Source organism: Microcaecilia unicolor, chromosome 3 (genome assembly GCF_901765095.1).
Source record: "Microcaecilia unicolor chromosome 3, aMicUni1.1, whole genome shotgun sequence".
NCBI lineage: Eukaryota > Metazoa > Chordata > Amphibia > Gymnophiona > Siphonopidae > Microcaecilia > Microcaecilia unicolor.
In genome coordinates this window covers 265,293,903-265,317,734 of record NC_044033.1, presented here as the reverse complement: position 1 = coordinate 265,317,734, position 23,832 = coordinate 265,293,903, and the positions used below count along the sequence as shown (strand labels likewise).

The window sequence follows — 23,832 nt, the reverse complement described above, 5'->3', positions numbered from 1 at the left end:
ATACCATTAAACCAACTAACCTATTAGCTGTTGTGCAATTTAGACCAATTGTCATTAGACCATTTGTTCCTTAGATGAACTATCATTAAACCAATTGTCAAGGACCCCTAGTTTCTGTGGCCTCCCATGGGAAGAGTGCCAAATTTCTCTCAGACAATGAAGAAGGGAGAGCAGCACCAGCACTGACAGGCTTCCAGGATGTTCTGAGCTTGGACATTGAGAGCGGTCAGGAGAAATGTAGCAGAAGTCACTGGGCTTGGAGCTGCCAAAGAAACATTCAGATTCCATGCTCATCTATCTTGGACCACTTCCTCCTCACTCTCCACTATTCACATCAGTGGAATCAGCAGTATGCTAGTGGGAACAAAATGAAGACACCCCTCACACACACACACATACACATACACCCACACACACACAAAAAGGTAATACACACTTACTAACTTCGTTCACTCTCCACATTCATCGCACAACCCATAGCACCCTCCTTACCCATTACACACCTGACATCCCACCCTATCACTCCACACACTGTTCCTCACACAACCTGCATGTCTCCCTCATCCACCACACACACCCTTCACACATCATGAACCCCCACACTATTCCTCATCCCAACACACCTGACACCCCTCCCCCAATCATGAGGGGGAAATGGGAAGAGATAATATGGTTAGGGGGAGTTAGAAAATGCCATCAAACTCCCCCATGGGATCAAGGAGGAATGAGAGAATGAGTTCAGGGAAGGGAAGAAGGAGAAAAAGGATTGCAACAGTAAGGAAGATGGTAAGAGTACAAGGAAAAGGAGAAAATAGGGACAGTGAAGGAGAATGAGAGGAAAGGGGAGGTAAGACAACACAGGGGAAGAAGAGATTGGAGATAGCACCATAGAAAACAAATGTTCACCCTCAAATCCCCATCCCAGATGTACATATCCCCAATTCACAGACCACTTTTTCAGTTTCAGTGCAGTCACGCTTGTCTATATATAAACACAGACGTACACATATATACAAGCATATACAGGCATGCAAAAAGAAATAGAGAAAATTGTTTTATATTGTTTACTTACATCTGTTTCTCAGGGAACGGTATGGCATCAAATATCTCCTGGTACTTTGTCTTAATAACCAAATATCCATAAGGTCCTAGACTCTTAAGAAAATGCCACACCTGCGATGACAACATAGAATTAAGAGAAGAATAGCCTGTGATCTAACTCCATAGTAGAAGTGCTTAGTTGAAAATTACCCTTCTCTGCCCTGCTAAAATTATATACAGGATTCCATAGAACTCTTACTTTCAGCTGTGTTAAACAACAGACATTCCCAAGGCAGTGTTAAAAGATTGTGCACAGATTCAAATGTGAAATGCATACATGCTTCTTTTTTTTTTTTTTTGCTCCAGTTTAACTGACTGTATGAATAACATGTGCAAGGTAAACTGTAAGGATGGGCAGCTCCAAAATTTTAGTTGTGTTTCATTTCCCATGACATTTGTAGCACTATTGGTTTTGTTTTGATTCATCCACCTTAATTTTTGTTTTGGAGCAATGTCTCTGAGTGCACACATTTTTAAAAGAGTATGCACTCTTCTGGCATACCTAAATAGTGTGCACTCTCTGTCCAGTGTGTGATGTACATGTGAGAATAGTACACATTTGGGGCAGAAGTTACTCAAGGGTTCTTCACTTCGTAGGTTGCTGGAACTCAGTGGCTGCCAGTGCTCTGCCTAGTCTACAGCGATATCTGCCAGCGCCCTTCCAAAACACCAGAACAGCTGTGATGTAAGTGTCAGTCCCAAGCGATTACTCTGTGAATCATATGGAAAGAGAGAAGATCCTGTCTGGTGCCCAATGCCCTGCCTGCTACTTCACCAGTGCCCATCCACTTTATTCTGCTGCCTTTTGGAGTGTATACACTGCTATTTTATTAGCTGCACTGCTTTATCTTTTGCAGGTTACTAGCGTTGCCACTGAGGCCAAGAAGCCCTTACCAGATTGATTCTTCTGTGTCACGTGACGACCGCATCATTTGGATGCAACAGAAATCATTAATGTTGCCACCAATGTTTCCTTTAAGGAGTGGCCTGGTGTGTGCAAAATTTGTTTTTCATGTGAGCAACAAGTCAAAAACATTTTTGTCAGCAACCAAGTAAAATCTGTAAGCGATACTCCTAAAATGTATGAGCAATTGCTCATGCACTCCACTTAGAGGGAACATTGGTTGCCACTGAGGCTGAAATGGTCTTGCCAGACAGATTCTTCCATGCCATGTGATGACCATGTTATCTGAATGCAACAGAAGTGTCTATATAACTAACCCTAGTTGCAGCTCTTTGCACTACTATATTATTGGTTACACTGTCTTATCTTTTCCAGGTTGCTAATATTGCTGCTGAGGCTTAAAAGCCTTTTACCGAACTGATTCTTCGATGCCACATGATGACCGCTTCACCTGGACATGACAGAAATGATTATATAACCAACCCTAGTTGCAGCATTTGTGCCACGGTGGCATACACCAAAGGTAGATGCACAAGAAACAGGTCATGCTCCTTGGTCGAGCTCCTTGGGGAGATCAACTCAGGTGCAAAAATGAATATGAAGCTAAATTGTCTATTTTCTTATATATTTCCACCATTCATGATGTATTGTAAGCCACATTGAGCCTGCAAAGAGGTGGGAAAATGTGGGATACAAATGCACTGTATAAAAATGTCCCTTTTTGTTAAATTGTACAGCGCTGCGTAACCCTAGTAGCGCTATAGAAATGTCTAGTAGTAGTAGTAGTACATAGAGCCTGCAAAGAGGTGGGAAAATGTGGGAAACAAATGCAATAAATAAATAAATAAATATCCATTTTTTTCACAACAATCCAGTCTTTTTTTTTTAATTATTTTAGTTTTTATTCTCTGTAGCTTTTACATTAATTTAATACCTACTGTGGCATCTGATGCTGCCATGAGTCCTGTTTCCACTATTCCTGTTCACTATGGCCACTGCCCCAAATCATCTAGTGATTTTCAGCATACCAAATAGATTAATAACATGATAATCTGTGAATCTACCCTAGTAAATCCTATTTCAATGGTTCCTTTTTCTGTAGTCCTTTTAAATTGCCATACTTCACACTAACAAATCTGACTTAATCCATGACTTAATTATTCAATATTACATTGATATTCTTTGTCTGGTGGACACCTGGCTCGTCCTGGGGGAAGAATCCTACTTGTTGCATTATTTGCCCTTTAATTATTCTACTGTATTTTCCACTAGACTTTCTAAACATGGTGGGGGTCTCGCTATAATTTTTTCAAATGCACTATTAGAGAACGCTCTTCCCATAGCTTCCCATACCCAGAGGTTCTGGTAGAGGAGTGGCCTAGTGGTTAGGGTGGTGGACTTTGGTCCTGGGGAACTGAGGAACTGAGTTTGATTCCCACTTCAGGCACAGGCAGCTCCTTGTGACTCTGGGCAAGTCACTTAACCCTCCATTGCCCCATGTAAGCCACATTGAGCCTGCCAAGAGTGGGAAAGCGCGGGATACAAATGTAACAAAAAACAAAAAAACTCTCAGGGTGCATCACTGCTCACATTCTTCTGTTCTACTGTTCACTCTCTCTAAAAGTATCTGAATGGAATCTCGTATATCAAACATTGGCTCATACCACTTCTAGAATCCCTCACATAACTGCTTTTGGGGTTTTAAATATTCACGTTGCCATCTCAAATCTTTCCCGTTCTTCTTTATTTCTTAAGCATCTTTTAGATTTAAACTTATCCCAGCTCATCAACATACCTAATCATTCTACAGGTCACACTTTAAACCTAGTTGTTTCTAGCTCTTCTCTATCTTCGTCTTTTGCTAATTTCCATTCCATTCCCTTCTCCTGAACTGATGATTTCTTCGTTTGTTCTACCTAACCTACTATTTCTCTGTAATTACCCCACCTCAGCAGACTGCATGGTGCAGATAATTATCCACTAGTGATCTACACTCACTTCTACCTTTTCCAAACTCTTCCTGGCTGATTTCCCCACATTTCCCATTAACAGACAGGTTTGTCTCTAGGATTCTCTTTTATGCAGTAAATTTGATGAAACTGCCCCTCTTTGTCCAGTTAAAACCTCCACGAAGAAGGGAAAACCATGGTGCCATAGCGGACTTTCCCTTTTGAAGTGTCAGGTGCTACACACTGAACGTCTTTGGTGTATGCCTCAGGAGTCTATAAAACATTTAAAAACATACAATGTATACAAATGATAAAAAGTAAAGTTCTTAAAAATGGCACAGTCATAAAACAAAGCAATTTTAAATCAAATTAATACCCTGACTGACATACAAGCATAAAAATAGTTTTAAAATGAAACTAAAATCAGTAGGATGATAATAAAAATGACAAATTCATACAGAGGTCTCTCTATAACAAAAAATGCAGGTGTGGATTAAGGAGTGCCAGAGATGATGCAAGATAGACATAAGAGCCTAAGAGCTTCTGCTGTCTGGGACCCTGAGGAAGCTGAGCGAAACGCTGGCCATTGTTGGCCCGGGGCGAGTGGACTGTTATCGCATTACTGGTTTGGCTCTATAATTGAATATGATACAGGTCCTGCAAAGATAAGTGTCTGTTTTTTGGCATTTGATAAAAGGTATAAATGTGCCTGTTAGCAAGGACTATACTGATTTATTTTGAGCAACAGAAGAAGCATATTATTTAAAACATTTTTGAAAAATTAAAAATTCAACTTTTTAAGGAAGGGTTTTTTTGCCAATGATGAAAGGGTAGGGATCTTTATAGATCCCTTTAGCTCTTTAAACCTTGAAAGATTTTTGAGCTTTTTGAGGCTTTTTCCTTCCACTAGCTCTAGGTATATTGGATCTGTCATTTTTCATCAGGTGGATTTGTTTTAATGATTTCATTATAAATTCATACAGAGAGACAAAACCTGAATTGAACGGATGAAATACTGTTTTACAAATCCAGATGTTCAACCAATTATATTAATTATCTTGATGAGTAAAAATCTTGATTACGAAAGATCTAGTTGTCCGAGCAAATGCAGAAGGCATGCAGTATACTTTGATTAAAGAAACAAGTCAAATGGTAGTTAATTATCTCAGGTAATTACTTAAAAAAAACCCTCTTGCTTAACAGAATAATAGACCAATGTGACTGACAATGAATTATAATTGTACCCTTGCACATCAAGACTAAAGCAATGTTTGTTCTTTAGATAAGCTCCACAGATACAGTGCCAAAACAACGGGTGATCTAATAAAAAAGTAAAAATACACCTCTAAAAGATGTCTATATGGAGCAAATAGTTTACAGGTTTGGAACAAAATAGAAAATGCTATTGCATAAAATGCAGCAAGAGATGTAAAATTAGAAACTTGCATAGTATCTATTATATAAGCAAAACTATTCTCTTCTCATGACCAGGGGTGTAGCTATGGGAGGGCCACAGGGGCCTGGGCCCTCGCAAATTTCATCTGGGCCCCTGGTTTGGCTGGCGGGGATCCCCAACCCCTGCCAACCGAAGCCTTCTTCAGCGCAGTCTCCAGCACAGCCACGTTTGCTGTCTGCCCCCTGCTCTTCTTTCCTCTTGCTCCTCCTGTGCACGCAGACGCTCTCAGCGTCAGCGTGCACAGGAGGAGCAGAAAGAAAGAAGAGCAGGGGCAGACAGCGAATGCAGCTGTGCCGGAGACCGCACTAAAGAAGGCTTCAGCTAGCGGGGGTTGGGGACCCCTGCCAGCAAAGGTATTTGTTTGTGAGGGGGCAAGGTGAGGCGGTGGGAGGGGGTGAGGCGGTGGGGGGGCGAGGAGGTGAGGCGTGGTGGTAGGGGGCGGCAGGGTGGCACTCAAAATGTGCCCCCAACCTCAGGCTCTGGCCCCCTCCCACCGTGAGGTTTGGCTACGTCCCTGCTCATGACAGTGAAGTATGAATATCGGAGGCAATAATTGTGACAGAGAAGTATACTTTTATCCAAAGTACCTATGAGTGACAAGAAATGATAAAGGCGCACTTCACACTTAGCTAGAGAGAAGCAAATAGTGGTGCAGAAAAATACTAAAGAACACATGTGGAATGTAACAATGAATAAACAGACCAGATGGGCTTCCCAGAAATGCATATCTGCCCAGTTGGCTGATCAGTAATGAAATTAAATGAGAAATGTAACCAAAACAACATATGTATACAGAACACGAGAACTGACCAACTCTCTTGGCTCTAACCCTCGACTTCTCTTCACCACATTGAACTCTCTCCTCAAGGTGCCCCCTCCCCCAACTCCCCCTTCATTATCTCCTCAGACCCTTGCTGAATTCTTTCACGACAAAGTTCAAAAGATAAACCTTGAATTCTCTACCTCGCCACCTCTCCCTCCACTAGTCCGTTCCCCTCTCTCTCCTTCCCCTCATTCTTTTTCCTCCTTTCCTGAAGTTACTATAGAGGAAACTACACTTCTCCTTTCTTCCTCAAAATGTACCACCTGTTCCTCTGATCCCATTCCCACCCACCTTCTTAATGCCATCTCACCTGCTCTTATTCCTTTTATCTGTCACATTCTCAACCTCTCACTTTCCACTGCCTTTAAACATGCTGTGGTCACACCTCTCCTTAAGAAGCCTTCACTCGACCCTACTTGTCCCTCTAATTACCGACCCATCTCCCTCCTCCCTTTTCCCTCCAAATTACTTGAGCGTGCTGTTCACCGCCGCTGCCTTGATTTTCTCTCCTCACATGCTATTCTTGACCCACTACAATCTGGTTTTCGCCCTCTCCACTCAACCGAAACTGCTCTTACTAAGTCTCCAATGACCTATTACTGGCTAAATCCAGAGGTCAATATTCCATCCTCATTCTTCTTGATCTTTCCGCTGCTTTTGACACTGTCGATCACAGCATACTCCTTGATATCCTGTCCTCATTTGGATTCCAGGGCTCTGTCCTTTCCTGGTTCTCTTCATACCTCTCCCTCCGCACCTTTAGTGTTCACTCTGGTGGATCCTCTTCTACTTCTATCCCTCTGCCTGTCGGCGTACCTCAGGGTTCTGTTCTTGGTCCCCTCCTCTTTTCTATCTACACTTCTTCCCTTGGTTCATTAATCTCATCCCATGGCTTTTCCTACCATCTCTATGCTGATGACTCCCAAATCTACCTTTCTACCCCTGATATCTCACCTTGCATCCAAACCAAAGTTTCAGCGTGCTTGTCTGACATTGCTATCTGGATGTCTCAACGCCACCTGAAATTAAACATGACCAAAACCGAACTTCTCATTTTTCCCCCCAAACCCACCTCCCCACTCCCCCCGTTTTCTATTTCTGTTGATGGCTCTCTCATTCTCCCTGTCTCCTCGGCTCGAAACCTTGGGGTCATCTTTGACTCTTCTCTCTCCTTCTCTGCTCACATCCAGCAGACCGCCAAGACCTGTTGTTTCTTTCTTTACAACATCCGTAAAATCCGCCCCTTTCTTTCCGAGCACTCTACCAAACCCTCATCCACACCCTTGTCACCTCTCGTTTAGACTACTGCAATCTGCTTCTTGCTGGCCTCCCACTTAGTCACCTCTCCCCTCTCCAATCGGTTCAAAACTCTGCTGCCTGTCTTGTCTTCCGCCAGGGTCGCTTTACTCATACTACCCCTCTCCTCAAGTCGCTTCACTGGCTCCCTATCCGTTTTCGCATCCTGTTCAAACTTCTTCTACTAACCTATAAATGTACTCACTCTGCTGCTCCCCAGTATCTCTCCACACTCGTCCTTCCCTTCACCCCTTCCCGTGCACTCCGCTCCATGGATAAATCCTTCTTATCTGTTCCCTTCTCCACTACTGCCAACTCCAGACTTCGCGCCTTCTGTCCCGCTGCACCCTACGCCTGGAATAAACTTCCTGAGCCCCTACGTCTTGCCCATCCTTGGCCACCTTTAAATCTAGACTGAAAGCCCACCTCTTTAACATTGCTTTTGACTCGTAACCACTTGTAACCACTCGCCTCCACCTACCCTCCTCTCCTCCTTCCTGTACACATTAATTGATTTGATTTGCTTACTTTATTTTTTGTCTATTAGATTGTAAGCTCTTTGAGCAGGGACTGTCTTTCTTCTATGTTTGTGCAGCGCTGCGTATGCCTTGTAGCGCTATAGAAATGCTAAATAGTAGTAGTAGTAACATCACTAAGTAAACCCAGTGCATCAAAGAAATCATCTATACGCGACCACAATATTTATTTATTTGGATTTTGCTCACACCTTTATCAGTAGTAGCTCAAGGTGATTTACATTCAGGTATACTGGGTGTTTCCCTGTAGGGCTCATAATCTAAGTTTGTACCTGAGTCAATGAAGGGTTAAGTGACTTGCCAAAGATCCCAAGGAGCAGAAGTGGTATTTGAACTGGACACCTATGGATTTCTAGGCTGGTGCTCTAACCACTAGTCCACTCCTCCACTCCACTTTCATATATCTATGAAAACAAAACTATTACTGGTTACCTCGAGATATTTTACTTACTATTCACCACTAGCTCTTATCTCAGTGGGAAAAGCTCCTCGCCGAGCCGTCAAAATAAGAAACTCCTCAAATGATCAAATGCAAGAATCCTGTGTTTTAAAGTCCTCACAGGGACATTACAATGGAAGCAGAAAAGAACCAAGAAACCTCCTTACCTCTCCTTATAACACAAATGACACAATGTCCATCTGAAAAATGAGACAGAGCTAAAGGACCCAGGCGGGAAATTTAAAGTGCAAAAGCAAACTCTTTTGAATGACATTACTAAAATGGCCTTTGATTAGCACTCCGGTGTTATAATAAAGTTAATATTGTGAAAAAATACTGCAACTAGTATGTGACCAATATGCTCAAAATCTGGACACACTTTGTAGTGCAAATATGGATAATACACACAGAGCAATAAATCTCAATAAAAAGAAAACCAATAAAAAGGTGTACCGTGTGCGTTAGGTGAATAAAAGTCTATCCCGTGAATGCATAAAAATAACGTCTGAAAAAGTGCAACGTGCTTTGTGAGTCTAAAAACAACTACATAAGATATCTATCCAAAAGTGCTATCTGCTGATCTAAGTCTGAATCAACTATTAAAATTAGAGAAGTAACCTTAACAAAAAATTTTTAAACTATATATGTGTTAAAACAACTGGTAAAAATAAAACAAAGGGACTGTATACTGGTAGCAATCTACATCCAATGTGTGTATCATACATTTTTCTGCACAATTTATACCTTCCAAAATATGTTATGTTATGTTGTGTTATATTATATTATGTTATGTTATACAAGGCTTATATTCTGCAGATATCAGAATTAGTTCAATGCGGATCACCAAGTTTCCTAGTTTATTTCCAAGTTTATTTCAGTTTGATATTTCGCGTCATTGGACACCCTCTGAGCGGTTTACAAAATAAGAGTGGATAGAAAAAAAAACCTACAAAAATGATACAAAAGGAAGTATAAATAAAACAACAGAAAAGTAATAAATTAGAGCATAACCATAAATCAATTAACTACCCAAATATAGACACACAAACATCTAAGTATAAACAGAGTCCAGCAGAGACCCAACCGTCCTTCTGCAGTCCCTCTCAGTCCAGGAAGGCTGCTCTAAATAGAAAAGTCTTGAAGGCAAAACCAAGATAAACAGAAAACAATATGGAAGCTACAAACTACACCTACAACCCAATGTTTAGATCATAAATATTCACAAAATAAACAAGTTTTAAGTGCCTTCCACAAAGGTTAAATAACTTGATAAAACATGGATCTGCAATGGTAACGAATTGCAAATAGAGGCAACTTGGTAATAAAGAGAAGAATCAACACAGGCGGTCGGTGGCCCAACTGTTTGGGGAGGCTAAAGGGGGCAGAGTTAGGGGTGGTGCCAGGGGTGGGGCTTATATCCATAATTGTCTGACAACACACAGAAAAAAAATAAGTAAAACTAAAATAGTCACAATTAATACCTTTTATTAAATTTAGATATTAGATATGTATCATATGTCAAAGAATAAAGTGGTTGTTCAAAGCACATATTAACCAATGTATACTATTCAAAAATGTTATCAATTATTAAACACTGCTATTTCCATCCATTGAAAATCCCAAAATGAAATGGTCACATTAGTGAAGTAACATTATGCATGAAAAGGCAGCACTGTAAATATTACACTGGGCAGACCCTAATACACCAATATACCACCCATACGGTAAACACAGACCATCAGCAATATTTTTTATTTATTACATTTGTATCCCACATTTTCCCGCATAGCAGTAGGCTCAATGTGGCTTACAATATGAAACAATATTTCAATGTGAAACAAGGGATCATAATATCACAATTCCTCATGCACAGCCACAAAACAACCTATTAGGGTGGGTAGTGTTCACAATGAGTTCCTTCTACTAACGACTAGATAGAGATGAGTTTTCAACTTTGGTACAGCATAAGTCATCACAAGAACAAAATATAAGAAAACCAATGGACTGCATTAGGGGCTTATAGCCCATTTAGTTATGTTTAAACAAACAAGATCTGCACGAAACAAAATATTTATTTTTATTTTAACTTATAAAACCTCTTTCTCTGCCCCAATCCAGTATTGCCCCACTGTCTTGCCCCTCACCACCATCCAACATTGCCCCTATGCCTCCCCATCTCTCTCTCCTCCCTTCAACATCTAGTATCATCACCTTGTCCCCTCACCAGTTGTTCAACAAAGCAATAAGAGACTGCATTACTATGATGTTCTCTATGTAGTATTATGTGGGCCCAGAATTAACTTTCATGGGCCCTTCCACCCCCCACCCTGTAGATACAATATATTTTTTACCTTCCCCTCCCCCAATATTTCTCCCGTAGATATATAAAATACATTTTATACCTTCCCTCCCAATCCCCATTTCTTCCCCAATACCCCCTCCCCGGCCCAGCAACTCCCTCACTCTCTGAAGTTGACCCCCCCTTCCCAAAGTATTGGTCTGCACCAAAGTTCCCTTTCTTCTTCTTCTCCTCTGCCGGCAGCCTGGTATCTGCCCCCCGTCTCAATGTACCGCAGAGGCGCTGCCTGCAGCAATTCATTTTCGCTGTTTGCACCGGTCCGGCCAGAAGACTTCGCTCTACTCTGTTGCGCAAGACTGGCTGCGGCCGCCTCTGGGTGGGATGTTAGTTCCGGCAGAGCCGGAACCACTGGGGAAGGAGCCTATCGAGCCAGGAAGGCAGCTGTAGCCGGTAAGAAATGAGCCGGGGGGGCGCGCCAGCAAGGAGAGGAAAGTACAATTTTGTTGTTCCTGGCTGCCCTGCTGAATTCGAGGAGAAGGCAGGGGAAGCAGGTCACAGTTGGGCTAGCCTCCCCAAGCCTCTTATACGGGGCGCCTATGCAGAATCAACCATTTGTTGCCTTGTGATCTGCTTTACTGAAGGGAGTTATAATAACATTTGGTTATAAGTTATACCCCTAAATCCTTGAAATACAACTCAATCAAAGGATAAAAAACCCTATAATAAAATAGCTAATGTGTCACACTAATGAATCCATACATGTAAACAAATAGGATCATTTCTTCGGTCATATACAGCTATATCTGCTTAATGATACAAGTATCTAAAATCTTTTAAAGGGTGTGAGGTCTAGTTCTGCATTTAGATCATTTGGAGCTACTGTATTAAGACTGAAGATATAATGTTGTTCTTCCTTCTTCCTGCAGCAATAGGTTATGTATGTCACCTCCCCTCCATCTAGTTTGGACTTGAAAAGTTTTCATCTATTGCATGGTTTGCCTCATATCAATGAAAAACCAGTGGTGCTGATTGAATATTGCTACTGATGCAGCTCCTGGGCTCTATTAGTATGGTTTTCACCATCCTCTTCATTTGTGCTACGTACAGGAGCTTGTATGGGCGAATGACAATATAAACCACCTGGGTTAAATTGCAATTTGTCGAACGCTTCAGTGGTATATTCAATTAGTGACTGGATGTACAAAATTATCTAGCATCAGTGTCTGCACACTTTACATTTGCCGCACGTTCAGTGTTCAGTGTGATAAAGCTGAAGGGACAATCACTAATCGAATATATTACCTGAAGCGTTCAACAAATTGCAATACAACCCAGGTGGTTTATATTTACCCATGCAAGCTCCTGTACATAGTAAAAATGAAGAGGATGGTAACCTAGTAACATAGTAAGTGACAGCAGATAAAGACCTGTATGGTCCATCCTGTCTGCCCAACAAGATAAACTCATTTTACTTGATATGTGATACTTTATATGTAAACCCAAGTTTGATTTGTCCTTGCCATTCTCAGGGCACAGACCGTAGAAGTCTGCCCAGCACTCTTCTTGTACTAAAAGTTCTGAAGCTAACGTTGAAGCCCTTTAAAATTTACACTCAAGCCCATCCCTATCTATTCAGCCACGATTAGGGCGTAGACCATAGAAGTCTGCCCAGCACCGGTTTTGCTTCCCAATTACCAGCATCGCCACCCAATCTCCACTAAGATTCTGTAGATCCATTCCTTCTAAACAGGATTCCTTTGTGCTTCTCCCACGCATGTTTGCATTCCATTACCTTTTTCATCTCCACCACCTCCCGCAGGAGGGCATTCCATGTATCCACCACCCTCTCCATGAAAAAACACTGCCTGACATTACTCCTGAGTCTGCCCCCCTTCAACCTCAATTCATGTCCTCTAGTTCTACTACCTTCCCGTCTCCAGAAAAGGTTCGTTTGCGGATTAATACCTTTCAAATATTTAAATGTCTATATCATGTCAGCCCTGTTTCTCCTTTCCTCCAAAGTATACATGGTGAAAACCAGACTAATAGAGCACAGGAGCACAGTAGAAATATTCAAACGGCACTACTTGACATAGAGAACCTATTGCTACAAGAGGAACAACGTTATATCTTCAATCTCAATACAGTAACTCTACATGGTTTAAATGCAGATCTAGACCTCACACTATAGCTATAAGAGAGCTTAGATACTTGTATTATTAAGCAAATATAGCTGTATATGATCGAAGAAATGATCCTATTATATATATGGTTTCATCAATGTAGTACCAAAAAGCAACTGCAACAATCTTTTAGGAGGTCTTTACTAATCTATTACATAAACTACCTCCAATATAGTATGAATGTACCATAGATTTCAGCGGTTCCACTCACTGGATAAGCGAAGATAATTACCTGTAGCAGGTATTCTCCAAGGACAGCAGGCTGATTGTTCTCATATGTGGGTCAACGTCCGTGTCGGCCCAGGAATCAGCACGTGCAGCGTGCACCGCACATGCATGGACCGATTTCCCGCCCGTCGTGTGAGTGCGTTCCCTCAGTTAAATCAAAAAGCATAAAAAGAAGCAAATAACAACTCCAAAGGGGAGGTGGGTAGGTTTGTGAGAACAATCAGCCTGCTGTCCTTGGAGAATACCTGCTACAGGTAAGTATCTTTGCTTTCTCCGAGGACAAGCAGGCTGCTTGTTCTCACATGTGGGGTATCCCTAGCAACAACACTCACGCAAAACAATGAACATTGGTCAATTGGGCCTCACAACGGCGAGGACATAACTTAGATTGACCTAAATCCATAAACAACTAACTGAGAGTGAAGCCTGGAACAGAACAAAAATGGGTCTAGGGGAGTAGAGTTGGATTCTAGACCCCGAACAGATTCTGCAGCACTGACTGCCCAAACTGACTGTCGCGTCGGGTATCCTGCTGAAGGCAGTAGTGAGATGTGAATGTGTGGACTGATCACCACATTGTAGCCTTGCAAATCTCTTCAATGGAGGCTGACTTTAAGTGAGCCACTGACGCAGCCATGGCTCTAACTTTATGAGCCGTGATGTGGCCCTCTAGAATCAGCCCAGCTTGAGCATGTGAAGGAAAAGCAATCTGCTAACCAATTCGAGATTGTGCGTTTTCCGATGGCGACTCCCCTCCTGTTGGGATCAAAAGAAACAAACAACTGGGCGGACTGTGTAAAAGGCCAATGCTCTCTTGCAGTCCAAGGTACGCAAACTGCTTTTACCAGGGCGGGTATGAGGACGAGGAAATAATGTTGGCAAGACAATTGACTGGTTCAAATGGAACTCTGATACCACCATTGGCAGGAACTTAGGGTGCGTGTGGAGGACTACTCTGTTGTGATGAAATTTGATATAAGGTGCATGTACTACCAAGGCCTGAAGCTCACTGACCCTATGAGCTGAAGTAACAGCCACCAAGAAAATTGCCTTCCAGGTCAAGTACTTCAGATGGCAGGAATTCAGTGGCTGAAAAGGAGCTTTCATCAGCTGAGTGAGAATGACGTTGAGATCCCATGACACTGGTGGAGGTTTGAAAGGGGGCTTTGACAAAAGCAAACCTCTCATGTGCAGGAGTGGCCGAGTGGCCAAGTGGTTAGGGTGGTGGACTTTGGTCCTGAGGAACTGAGTTCGATTCCCACTTCAGGCACAGGCAGCTCCTTGTGACTCTGGGCAAGTCACTTAACCCTCCATTGCCCCATGTAAGCCGCATTGAGCCTGCCATGAGTGGGAAAGCGCGGGGTACAAATGTAACAAAACAAAAAAAAAAACAACTAAAGGCTGTCCAGAGATAGGCTTACCCTCTACACGGCGATGAAAAGCACTAATCGCACTAAGGTGAACTCTTACGGAGTTGGTCTTGAGACCAGACTCTGACAAGTGTAGAAGGTATTCAAGCATGGTCTGTGTAGGACAAGAAAGAGGATCACACCAGACAGCAAACCTCCTCCATTTGAAAGAGTAACACCTCTTCGTGGAATCTTTTCTGGAAGCAAGACTCGGGAGACACCCTCTGAAAAACACAAGGAGGCGAATTCTAAGCTCTCAACATCCAGGCTGTGAGAGCCAGAGACTAGAAGTTGGGATGTAGAAGCGACCCCTCGTTCTGAATGATGAGAGTTGGAAAACACTCCAATCTCCACGGTTCTTTGGAGGACAACTCCAGAAGAAGAGGGATCCAAATCTGACGTGGCCAGAAGGATGCAATCAGGATCATTGTTCCGCGGTCTTGCTTGAGTTTCAGTAAAGTCTTCCCTACTAGAGGTATGAGAGGATACGCGTACAGAAGGCCTGCCCCCCAATGTAGGAGAAAGACATCTGACACTAGTCTGTCATGGGCCTGAAGCCTGGAACAGAACTGAGGGACATTGTGATTGATCTGAGTGGCAAAAAGATCCACCGAGGGGGTGGACTACACCCATATTCAGTGACCACTCGTGAGGTTGCATTATCCTGCTCAACCTGTCGGCCAGACTGTTGTTTACGCCTGCCAGATAAGTGACTTGGAGAAACATGCTGTGACAACATGCCCAAAGCCACATCTGGACGGCTTCCTGACACAGAGGGCGAGATCCGCTGCCCCCCCCCCCCCCCCCCCCCCGCTTGTTGGTGTAAAACATGGCAACCTGATTGTCTGTCTGAATAAAGATTACTCGGTTGGACAGCTGATCTCTGAAAGCCTTTAGAGCATTCCAGATCATTCTTAATTCCATGAGGTTGATCTGCAGACCTCTTTCCTGAAATGACCAGGCTCCCTGAGTGTGAAGCCCATCTACATCCCCATCCCATGAGAGATGCATCCATCATCAGCACTTTTCATGGTTGAGGAACTTGGAATAGTCGCCCCATGGTCAAATTGGATTGAATCGTCCACCACTGAAGAGAGATCCGAAAGTCGGTGGACAGTTGGATTACATCCTCTAGATCCCCCGCAGCTTGGAACCACTGGGAAGCTAGGGTCCATTGAGCTGATCTCATATGTAGACGTGCCATGGGCGTTACATGAACTGTGGAGGCCATGTGCCCCAGAAGTCTCAACATCTGCCGAGCCGTGACCTGCTGAGACACTCAAACCATGGACACCAGGGACAGAAGGTTGTCTGCCCTTGCCTCAGGGAGTTAAGCTCGAGCTGTCTGAGTGTTCAGCAGAGCTCCAATGAATTCCAATTTTTGGACTGGGGTGAGATAGGACTTGGGATAATTTATGACAAACCCCAGTAGCTCCAGCACCTGAATAGTCATTCAAATGGACTCCAGGAATCAAGATGGCGACAAGAGCGGAAGTCAGGAATCGAAGCTCTTGAACCTGCTCTAAACGCCTTGACGAAAGGCAAATTTCTCCGACCTAGCGATGGGAAAGAGAAAGGGGAAAGCAGCGGTTCCTACCTCCATGGTCCCGCAGTTAACTCCCGCCTTGCGCCAGACGACTTTAGATAGCTTCAGAGCGGCAGTTCCCGGTGAGCGAACTTCCACCTCAAACGACCCGGCCCTATCGAGGACTGAGTGCAGCATAGAGGGAGTAACGTTGAGTCCTCCCTCCCATACCGCACCTCCGCGACCCGGAGACGATTTTACACTCATGGGGTCACATCGCATAGAGGCCATGGAACTTCCTGGAGCCTCAGCGTCTGAAGGAGGACCCATGAGGACTTCAACCCCAGGCAGAGAAACAACGATGCAGGATTCCGTTTGTGAACCAGCTATAACTGCCCAGGAGATCGGGACCGTGAGTACCGGAGGAACAAAAAAACCAGCGGTAGTTACAATGAGTATGTTATGGGACGCTATCCAGGGAGTGAATAGCACTTTGAATCAAATGAATACCTCAGTTAATAGAGAAATAACTGACTTAAAAAAATCAAATCAGATATTTTCAGACCAGATTCAGACACAGAATGTTAAGATCTCAACAAATCAAGGAGAAATTCAGAAATTGCATAATCTCACAGAAGCTCTAATTAAGGAAAGAGATATCCAGGACAGAAAGCTTGAATACCTTGAAAATTGTGGACGAAGGAATAATTTAAGATTTTTAAATTTCCGAAATCCCCTTTGATAAATGCAACGGATATGCTTAAAAGATATTTTAAGGATGTACTGGGGATTCCGGAGGAGGCATATCCGCCTATAACAAGAACTCAATATATTACAGGAAAACCCGGATTACCTAAAGATAAAATTCAAGCTGATCCTCCTGCTGAATTGAATTTAACAGAGTTCCTGGAAACCTCTCTTGAATTTATCTCTGAAAGAACAACATTACTGGTAACATTCGTGCTTGAACCTGATCGAAATAATATTCTTCGATTATATTTCAGACATATAAGTGATTTATTCTTGGGACATAGGATACAAGTTTTCCCTGATTTGGCTCGTGCCACTCAGAGGAAAAGAAAAGAATTGTTGACTTACAAAGCTAGAGTTTTAAAGTTAGGGGGAACCTTTATTTTGAAATTTCCTTGTAGGTGTTGTATTACTTTAAATTCGATTAACTACCTCTTCTTTAACTCTACGAAGTTGTTGGATTTTATTGAATCAAAAGAAAGAAGTGTTTTGCCCTTGGAGGCGAACCCGTAATAAGATAATGCTGTTAATGTTTGGCTGTGCAAGTACGTTTCACCCTTCCGCTGACTAGTATTAAAATTATGTTACTTATATTATAATTTCTTAGATCTTGATTCAAGCAATGTGGACTAATGTAAGAAAATTTTTCTCTAAGATTTCTCGGTAATATTTATTACCATGTAATGTTTAATTTCCAAATTTCTGTAACATTTATGTTTTATAGATGTAGATGTAAAAATTTATAAATAAAGAATTTAATAATAAAATGGACTCCAGAGCATCTTCCCTCGAGGAGCTCTTCACCAGCCAATCATCAAGGGAACACATGCACTTCCAGTCTGCATAGCAATGCTGCGACTACAGCTAGGCATTTGGTAAACACTCTGGGCACAGACACCAGGCCAAAAGGCAGTACACGGTACAGAAAGTGCTGTGTTCCTAGCTGGAATCGAAGATACTTCCTGTGAGCTGGAAGTATCGAAATGTGTGTGTAAGCATCCTTTAAGTCCAGAGATCATAGCCAATCGTTCTCTTGAATCATGGGAAGAAGGGTGCCCAGGGAAACCATCCTGAACTTTTCTCAAATAAGAAATTTGTTCAGGGCCCTTAGGTCTAGAATGGGACACATCCTACCTGTTTTCTTTTGCACAAGGAAGTACCTGGAATAAAATCCCAGCTTTTCATCCCCTAGTGGAACGGGTTCGACCACTTGGGCCTGTAGAAGGACAGAGAGTTCCTCTGCAAGTACCTGCTTGTGCTGGGAGCTGTAGGACTGAGCTCCCAGTGGGCAATTTGGAGGCTTGGATTCCAGATTGAGGGTGTATCCTAACCGGACTATTTCAAGAACCCACTGGTAGGAGGTTATAAGAGGCCACCTTTGGTGAAAAAACATTAACCTCCCCCCAACCGGCAAGTCATCCGGTACGGACACGTTTATTGAGGCTATGCTGAACTGGAGCCAGTCAAAAGCCTGTCCCTTGTTTTTGCTGGGGAGCCGCAATGGCCTTAGGTGCACACTGTTGACGAGACGAGCACGCTGGGACTGAGCCTGGGCAGGCTGCCGAGAAACAGAAGTGTACCGACACCTAGCATAGGAATAGGGAGCACCCCTCCAAAAAACCACCTAGATGAGGAGGTAGTAGCAGAAGACGCCCGGTGGGAAAGAGAATCCATAGCATCATTGTGCTTCTTGAGCTGGTCAACTAATCCTCTACTTTCTCACCAAAAAGGTTATCCCCCCGGCAAGGAACATCCGCCATCCTCTACTGGACCGAATGATCCAGGTCAGAGACACGCAGCCATGAGAGTCTGCGCATCACTATACCTTGGGCAGCAATCCTGGATGCTACAACAAGAGTGTCGAACGTACCCCTGCCAGGAATTTTTGACACGCCTTCTGCTGCCTGACCACCTGGCAAAAAGGCTCGGCCTGCTCCAGAGGGAGTGCATCAACCAAGCTGGACAGTTGCCTCACCGAGTTCCGCAAGTGGACACTCGTGAAGAGCTGGTATGTCTGGATCTTGGCAGCGAGCATAGCGGCCTGATAAGTCTTCCTCCCAAAAGAGTCCAAGGTTGTAGATTCTCTGCCTGGGGGCCCCGAGGCATAGTCCGTAGTGCTCTTGGCTCTTATGAGGATGGAGTCCGCCACCACGGAATTGTGAGGTAGCTGAGACCTCATCAATCCAGGTTCACCGTGGATCCGATGTTGGGATTCAGCTTTTTTCTGGATCACGGGATTAGACAGAGGGAACGACCAGTTTCGCATAAGCACTTCCTTCAGTACATTATGCAAAGGAGCCATTGCAGCCTCTCTAGGTGGAGAAGGATAATCCAGGACCTCGAGCATCTCAGCCCTGGGCTCATCCTCAACCTCCATAGGGAAGGGAATAGCTGTAGCCATTTCCCGGACAAAGGAGGTAAAGGATAGACTCTCCAGTGGAAAAGGTTCAGAAGGAATCCCATAGGACTTGTCAGAAGAAAAGTACCTGGGATCTTCCTCTTCCTCCCACGAACGCTCATCTTCAGTATCGGACAAGACATCCCTTAGAGCAGTCCAAAACTGAGCCTGCCTCGACGCTGAGGAGCAACGTCCTCAATGGCGGTGCCGAGAAGTCAACGCCCGCCTGGACTACAGTGAAGCTTCCTCCACTGATGTCGATGGGGAGTCGACCTGGGTGGCAGTCGACACCAATGCTGCAGGCAGCACCGAAGTCAGGGACCTCACCACAGACTACAAGCAGCTGGGCTATGGTCAGGCCCAAGGCACTGGATACACCAGGCGTGGGTATCGGTACCTGAGATGGTCTGGTTGCACCGAGTACAACGTTTCAAGCCGCTGGGTGTCTTCGATGACATGGAAGGAAAAACAGCTTCAGTGAAATCAAAAGACATGATTGTGCCTGTTAAAAGAAAAAAGGGCACAAAAAAAAGGGAATAACCCGACCGCGCGGCCTAAGCCGGCCGTGTCGAAAAACAAAGGAAACTTTAAAAAGTGAAGAAATGTGAAAGACACTACAGGATTTCTTTTTTTTTTCTTTTTTTGAAAACTGACAATAAAGTAAAATAAAGAGAAATTAGAACAAAATAGCAAAAAATTTGCAAAGACTCTTTTCCTGGGCCTGAGAGGAGTGGAGATAAAAAAAAAAAAAACAACCGCACCTCAACACGGAAAAAAGAAAACTGAGGGAATGTGCTCACATGACGGGCGGGAAATTGGTCCGCGCATGCGCGGTGCGCGCTACATGCTCCAGAAGACTCTGGCAAAACTTTTTTTTATATTTTGGTTGCAAAATGCCAATTCCTGGGCTGACGCAGATTTATTTGTTTATGACATTTATATCCCACATTTTCTCTTACAAATTCAAGTTCAATGTGGCTAACAAGCAAGAAGAATCAGCACAATATAAAATAGAATATATAAGCCCAAAGGAGAAGAAATGTAGAGAACCACTGATACATAAAAACTGAGGGTAAAACAAACAGAAGAGAAAGGAAGGGGAGTTCAAGCAAAACAAACTCAACCAGGCAGAATAAACTAGGCATTATTATCAAATAACAGGAAAAGGAAAGATTTCAAACATTTGAGGAAAACTAAACAATCATACTGTGATTTTATAATTTTCAGCAAGGAATTCCACTACTTGGTACTCTGGTAAGTAAACGTGACAGATTAGACTGACTTATATGCTACTTTCTTACAGGTAGGGAAATGAAGACACAAGCAGTCTCATGCACCAAAGGTGGCATTGCGAGAAGGAAGAGTAATGGGCAGTAACCTATAATATCTGACAAATAAGAGCACAGAGTTTGAAAATAATCCTGGCTATAATGGGAAGCCAGTGTAATTAAATCAGCAGTGGAGTGGTCCTGCCAAAGAGTGGCACATGAAGGACAGGTCTAGCCACAGTTTGCAACTTCTTCAACACACATTCTTTGCAACCAATGTAGATAGAATTTCAAAATCTGCTCCCTGGTCCATAAAATTATCTACTGCGAAGCCTCTGGATACATGAAAGACCTCATAGACCTACCAACCAGAAACACAACAAGATCAGTCGAACATACCTGAATCTCCACTACCCAAACAACAAAAGACTCAAATACAAATCAACATATGCATCCAGCTTCTCCTACTTAAGTGCACAACTATGGAACGCACTACCAAAAATAATAAAAACAACGTACGACCACCTAAAGTTCCAGAAAAAACTAAAAACAAACCTGTTCCAAAAAGCATGCCCCACCGACCCAACATAAGAACAACCACACCAACTACACAACAACACCAAGAAGCAATGGATTCATCCCAACTCTCCCTCTTCCTACCTAATGTTCCCCCAATGTATCTACTATATACGATCCCCACTCTACCACAACCACACCTTGTCCTTATGTACACTTTGTATTTGTTCAGACTGGAACCGACGAACACCGCTACGGTACTATGTAAGCCACATTGAGCCTGCAAATAGGTGGGAAAATGTGGGATACAAATGTAACAAATAAAATAAATACAATAGTCAAACTGGGACAAAACAAGAGACTGGACAAGTAGTCTAAAATATGAGTTGAGAAGAAGGGTTTACGCTTCAGTCACCAAAGTAATTTAAAAGATTTGGTGATGACAATGGCCACCTGAGGTTCAAAGGTTAGGTGTCGATCTATAATAACCTCTAGTACTCTAAGAGTGGTTTACAGGGGATAAGTACTACAGTCAATGATAAAACAGTTGCAGGGATCATGATCTAGCAAAGTAGTTAGTACTAAAAAGTTAGTCTTTTCCAGATTTAGTTTTATCCTAAATTTTGAAGCCCAGGATAAATTATAAATAGATAAATCATCATCTACTGCCTGTCACTAATCCACCATGCACTCACATCCCCTCTCACAGACGGTAATATTCCCACAGTACAAAAACCTTACATACAATCCAATCACAACACAATTATACAAAAAAACAAAAAATCACACGGTAAATCCACTACTCACGGACACTATCAACAGAAAGGAAAGAAGGGAACCAACAAACCCATACTCCAAGAAGACAGACAGTTGATAGAAATCATTACAACCTCGAACCCAATGGAACCCCACCAACTAATTCAAATTGGCTATATAAACGCCAGATCGGTAGTTAACAAAACCATAACAATAACCGACTGGATCACAACTGACAATCTTGATTTCCTACTTATTAATGAAACTTGGATCCACGACCCCAAAGATCCCATAATCCTAGAGCTGTGCCCTCCAGGATACAAAATTACCCACTGGACCAGGAACGGAAAAAGAGGAGGAGGAATAGCTATAATATACAGCTCCCAATTCACAGTCACAACAGTAGCCGAATCCATTCTTCCCCAACTTGAAATAGCCTCAGTCAGAATCAGTCATCCAACCCTCTATGACCACTTAGACCTTATCCTGTTTTACAGACCACCAAACAACTGGCAAGAATCCCAAACGCACTTTATGGATTTCATTTCAAACACCTGTGTTTCCTCCCAAAACCTTCTCATAGCAGGCGACATCAACCTTCACCTTGAAGACACCAACCTAAGCAACGTATGCGAGTGCAAGGACTTCCTTCAACTATGGGAACTCCACTGGCCAAACATGTAGCCCACCCACAACAAAGGGCACACGCTAGATATCATCACCTACAAATTCTCATCAGAACCAAATCTCACACTAATAAACACAAAATGGACAGCCACACCATGGTCGGATCACTACAGAGCAAACCTCTCCCTTCACTGGAAAACAAAAAATACCCAACAAAAACAACAAACCTATACTACAAGAGGCAAAATAGACCCACTAATATTTTGGCAACAATTCTACAACGACAAATGGACAGCTCTAACAGATTCCTTCCTATTTCTTAGCGAATGGGATAACAGATGCAGAACGGTACTAGACAGTATTGCACTGATTAAAACCAGAACCTCACACAGAAATAACTCTATACCATGGTTTAATGAAGAACTAAAAGAACTAAAAACACAGGTCAGAAGACTAGAACGAGTGTGGAACAAGAAAAAAGACGAATCCACACTCAAAGACTGGAAACAACTACTCAGAAAATACAAATATACCATCAGAAAAACTAAAAGAACATTTTACAAAACCAAAATTGGACCAAACTACAAGGATACACACAAACTCTTCTCACTCGTAAACAAACTACTAAATACTACACCGGTCACTTCCAACATCACAAACACCCCATCTGCTACTAATCTAGCAAACTACTTCAAAGAAAAAATTATGAAGTTGCGACTCCTGCTACCCAACAACCTCCTTGAATGTCTAGACCCAATACCTGGGGAATACCCAGCAGACCGATCATGGACTAACTTTGAAATGCTCTCACCCAACGAAATCTCACAATTGCTTGAAAAATATGCCAAGTCCCAATGCAAATTAGACATCTGCCCCTCTAGCCTTATCAGATCTGCCCCTCAACAATTCACAACAGACCTCACGAATCACCTAAATTACATGCTAAAAAATGGCCTATTCCCCACTGATAAAGGAAACATCCTTCTTACCCCGCTACCCAAAGTTGCTAAGAAAAATACAATGGACTTAACCAATTATCGCCCAGTAGCATCAATTCCGCTTATAACCAAACTCATGGAAGGCTTGGTGATGAAACAACTCACCGACTACCTAGATAAACACTCAATTCTACACAAGTCCCAATCAGGATTCCGGTCGAATCACAGTACAGAAACGGTTCTAGTGTCTGTAATGAACTCATTCAAACAATCAATTGCCACTGGCAACAACATACTCCTCTTACAATTTGATATGTCCAGTACCTTTGACATGGTCAATCATGAAATACTATTACACATACTAGAATACTTCAGAGTTGGCAGTAAAGTTCTGAACTGGTTCAAAGGATTCCTGACCACAAGATCATATC

The 23,832-nt window shown here is 42.9% G+C and overlaps 1 protein-coding gene across 1 annotated transcript in view; it reads right to left on the bottom strand.

Annotated features, from left to right (window-relative positions):
• The window catches only part of LOC115464618 (putative methyltransferase DDB_G0268948), a 145,557-nt gene that overhangs the window by 24,766 nt on the left and 96,959 nt on the right, over positions 1-23,832 (bottom strand). Inside the window, 1 exon segment of the mRNA XM_030194980.1 lies at positions 1,073-1,173. Within this exon segment, the coding sequence (XP_030050840.1) occupies positions 1,073-1,173 (101 nt within the window).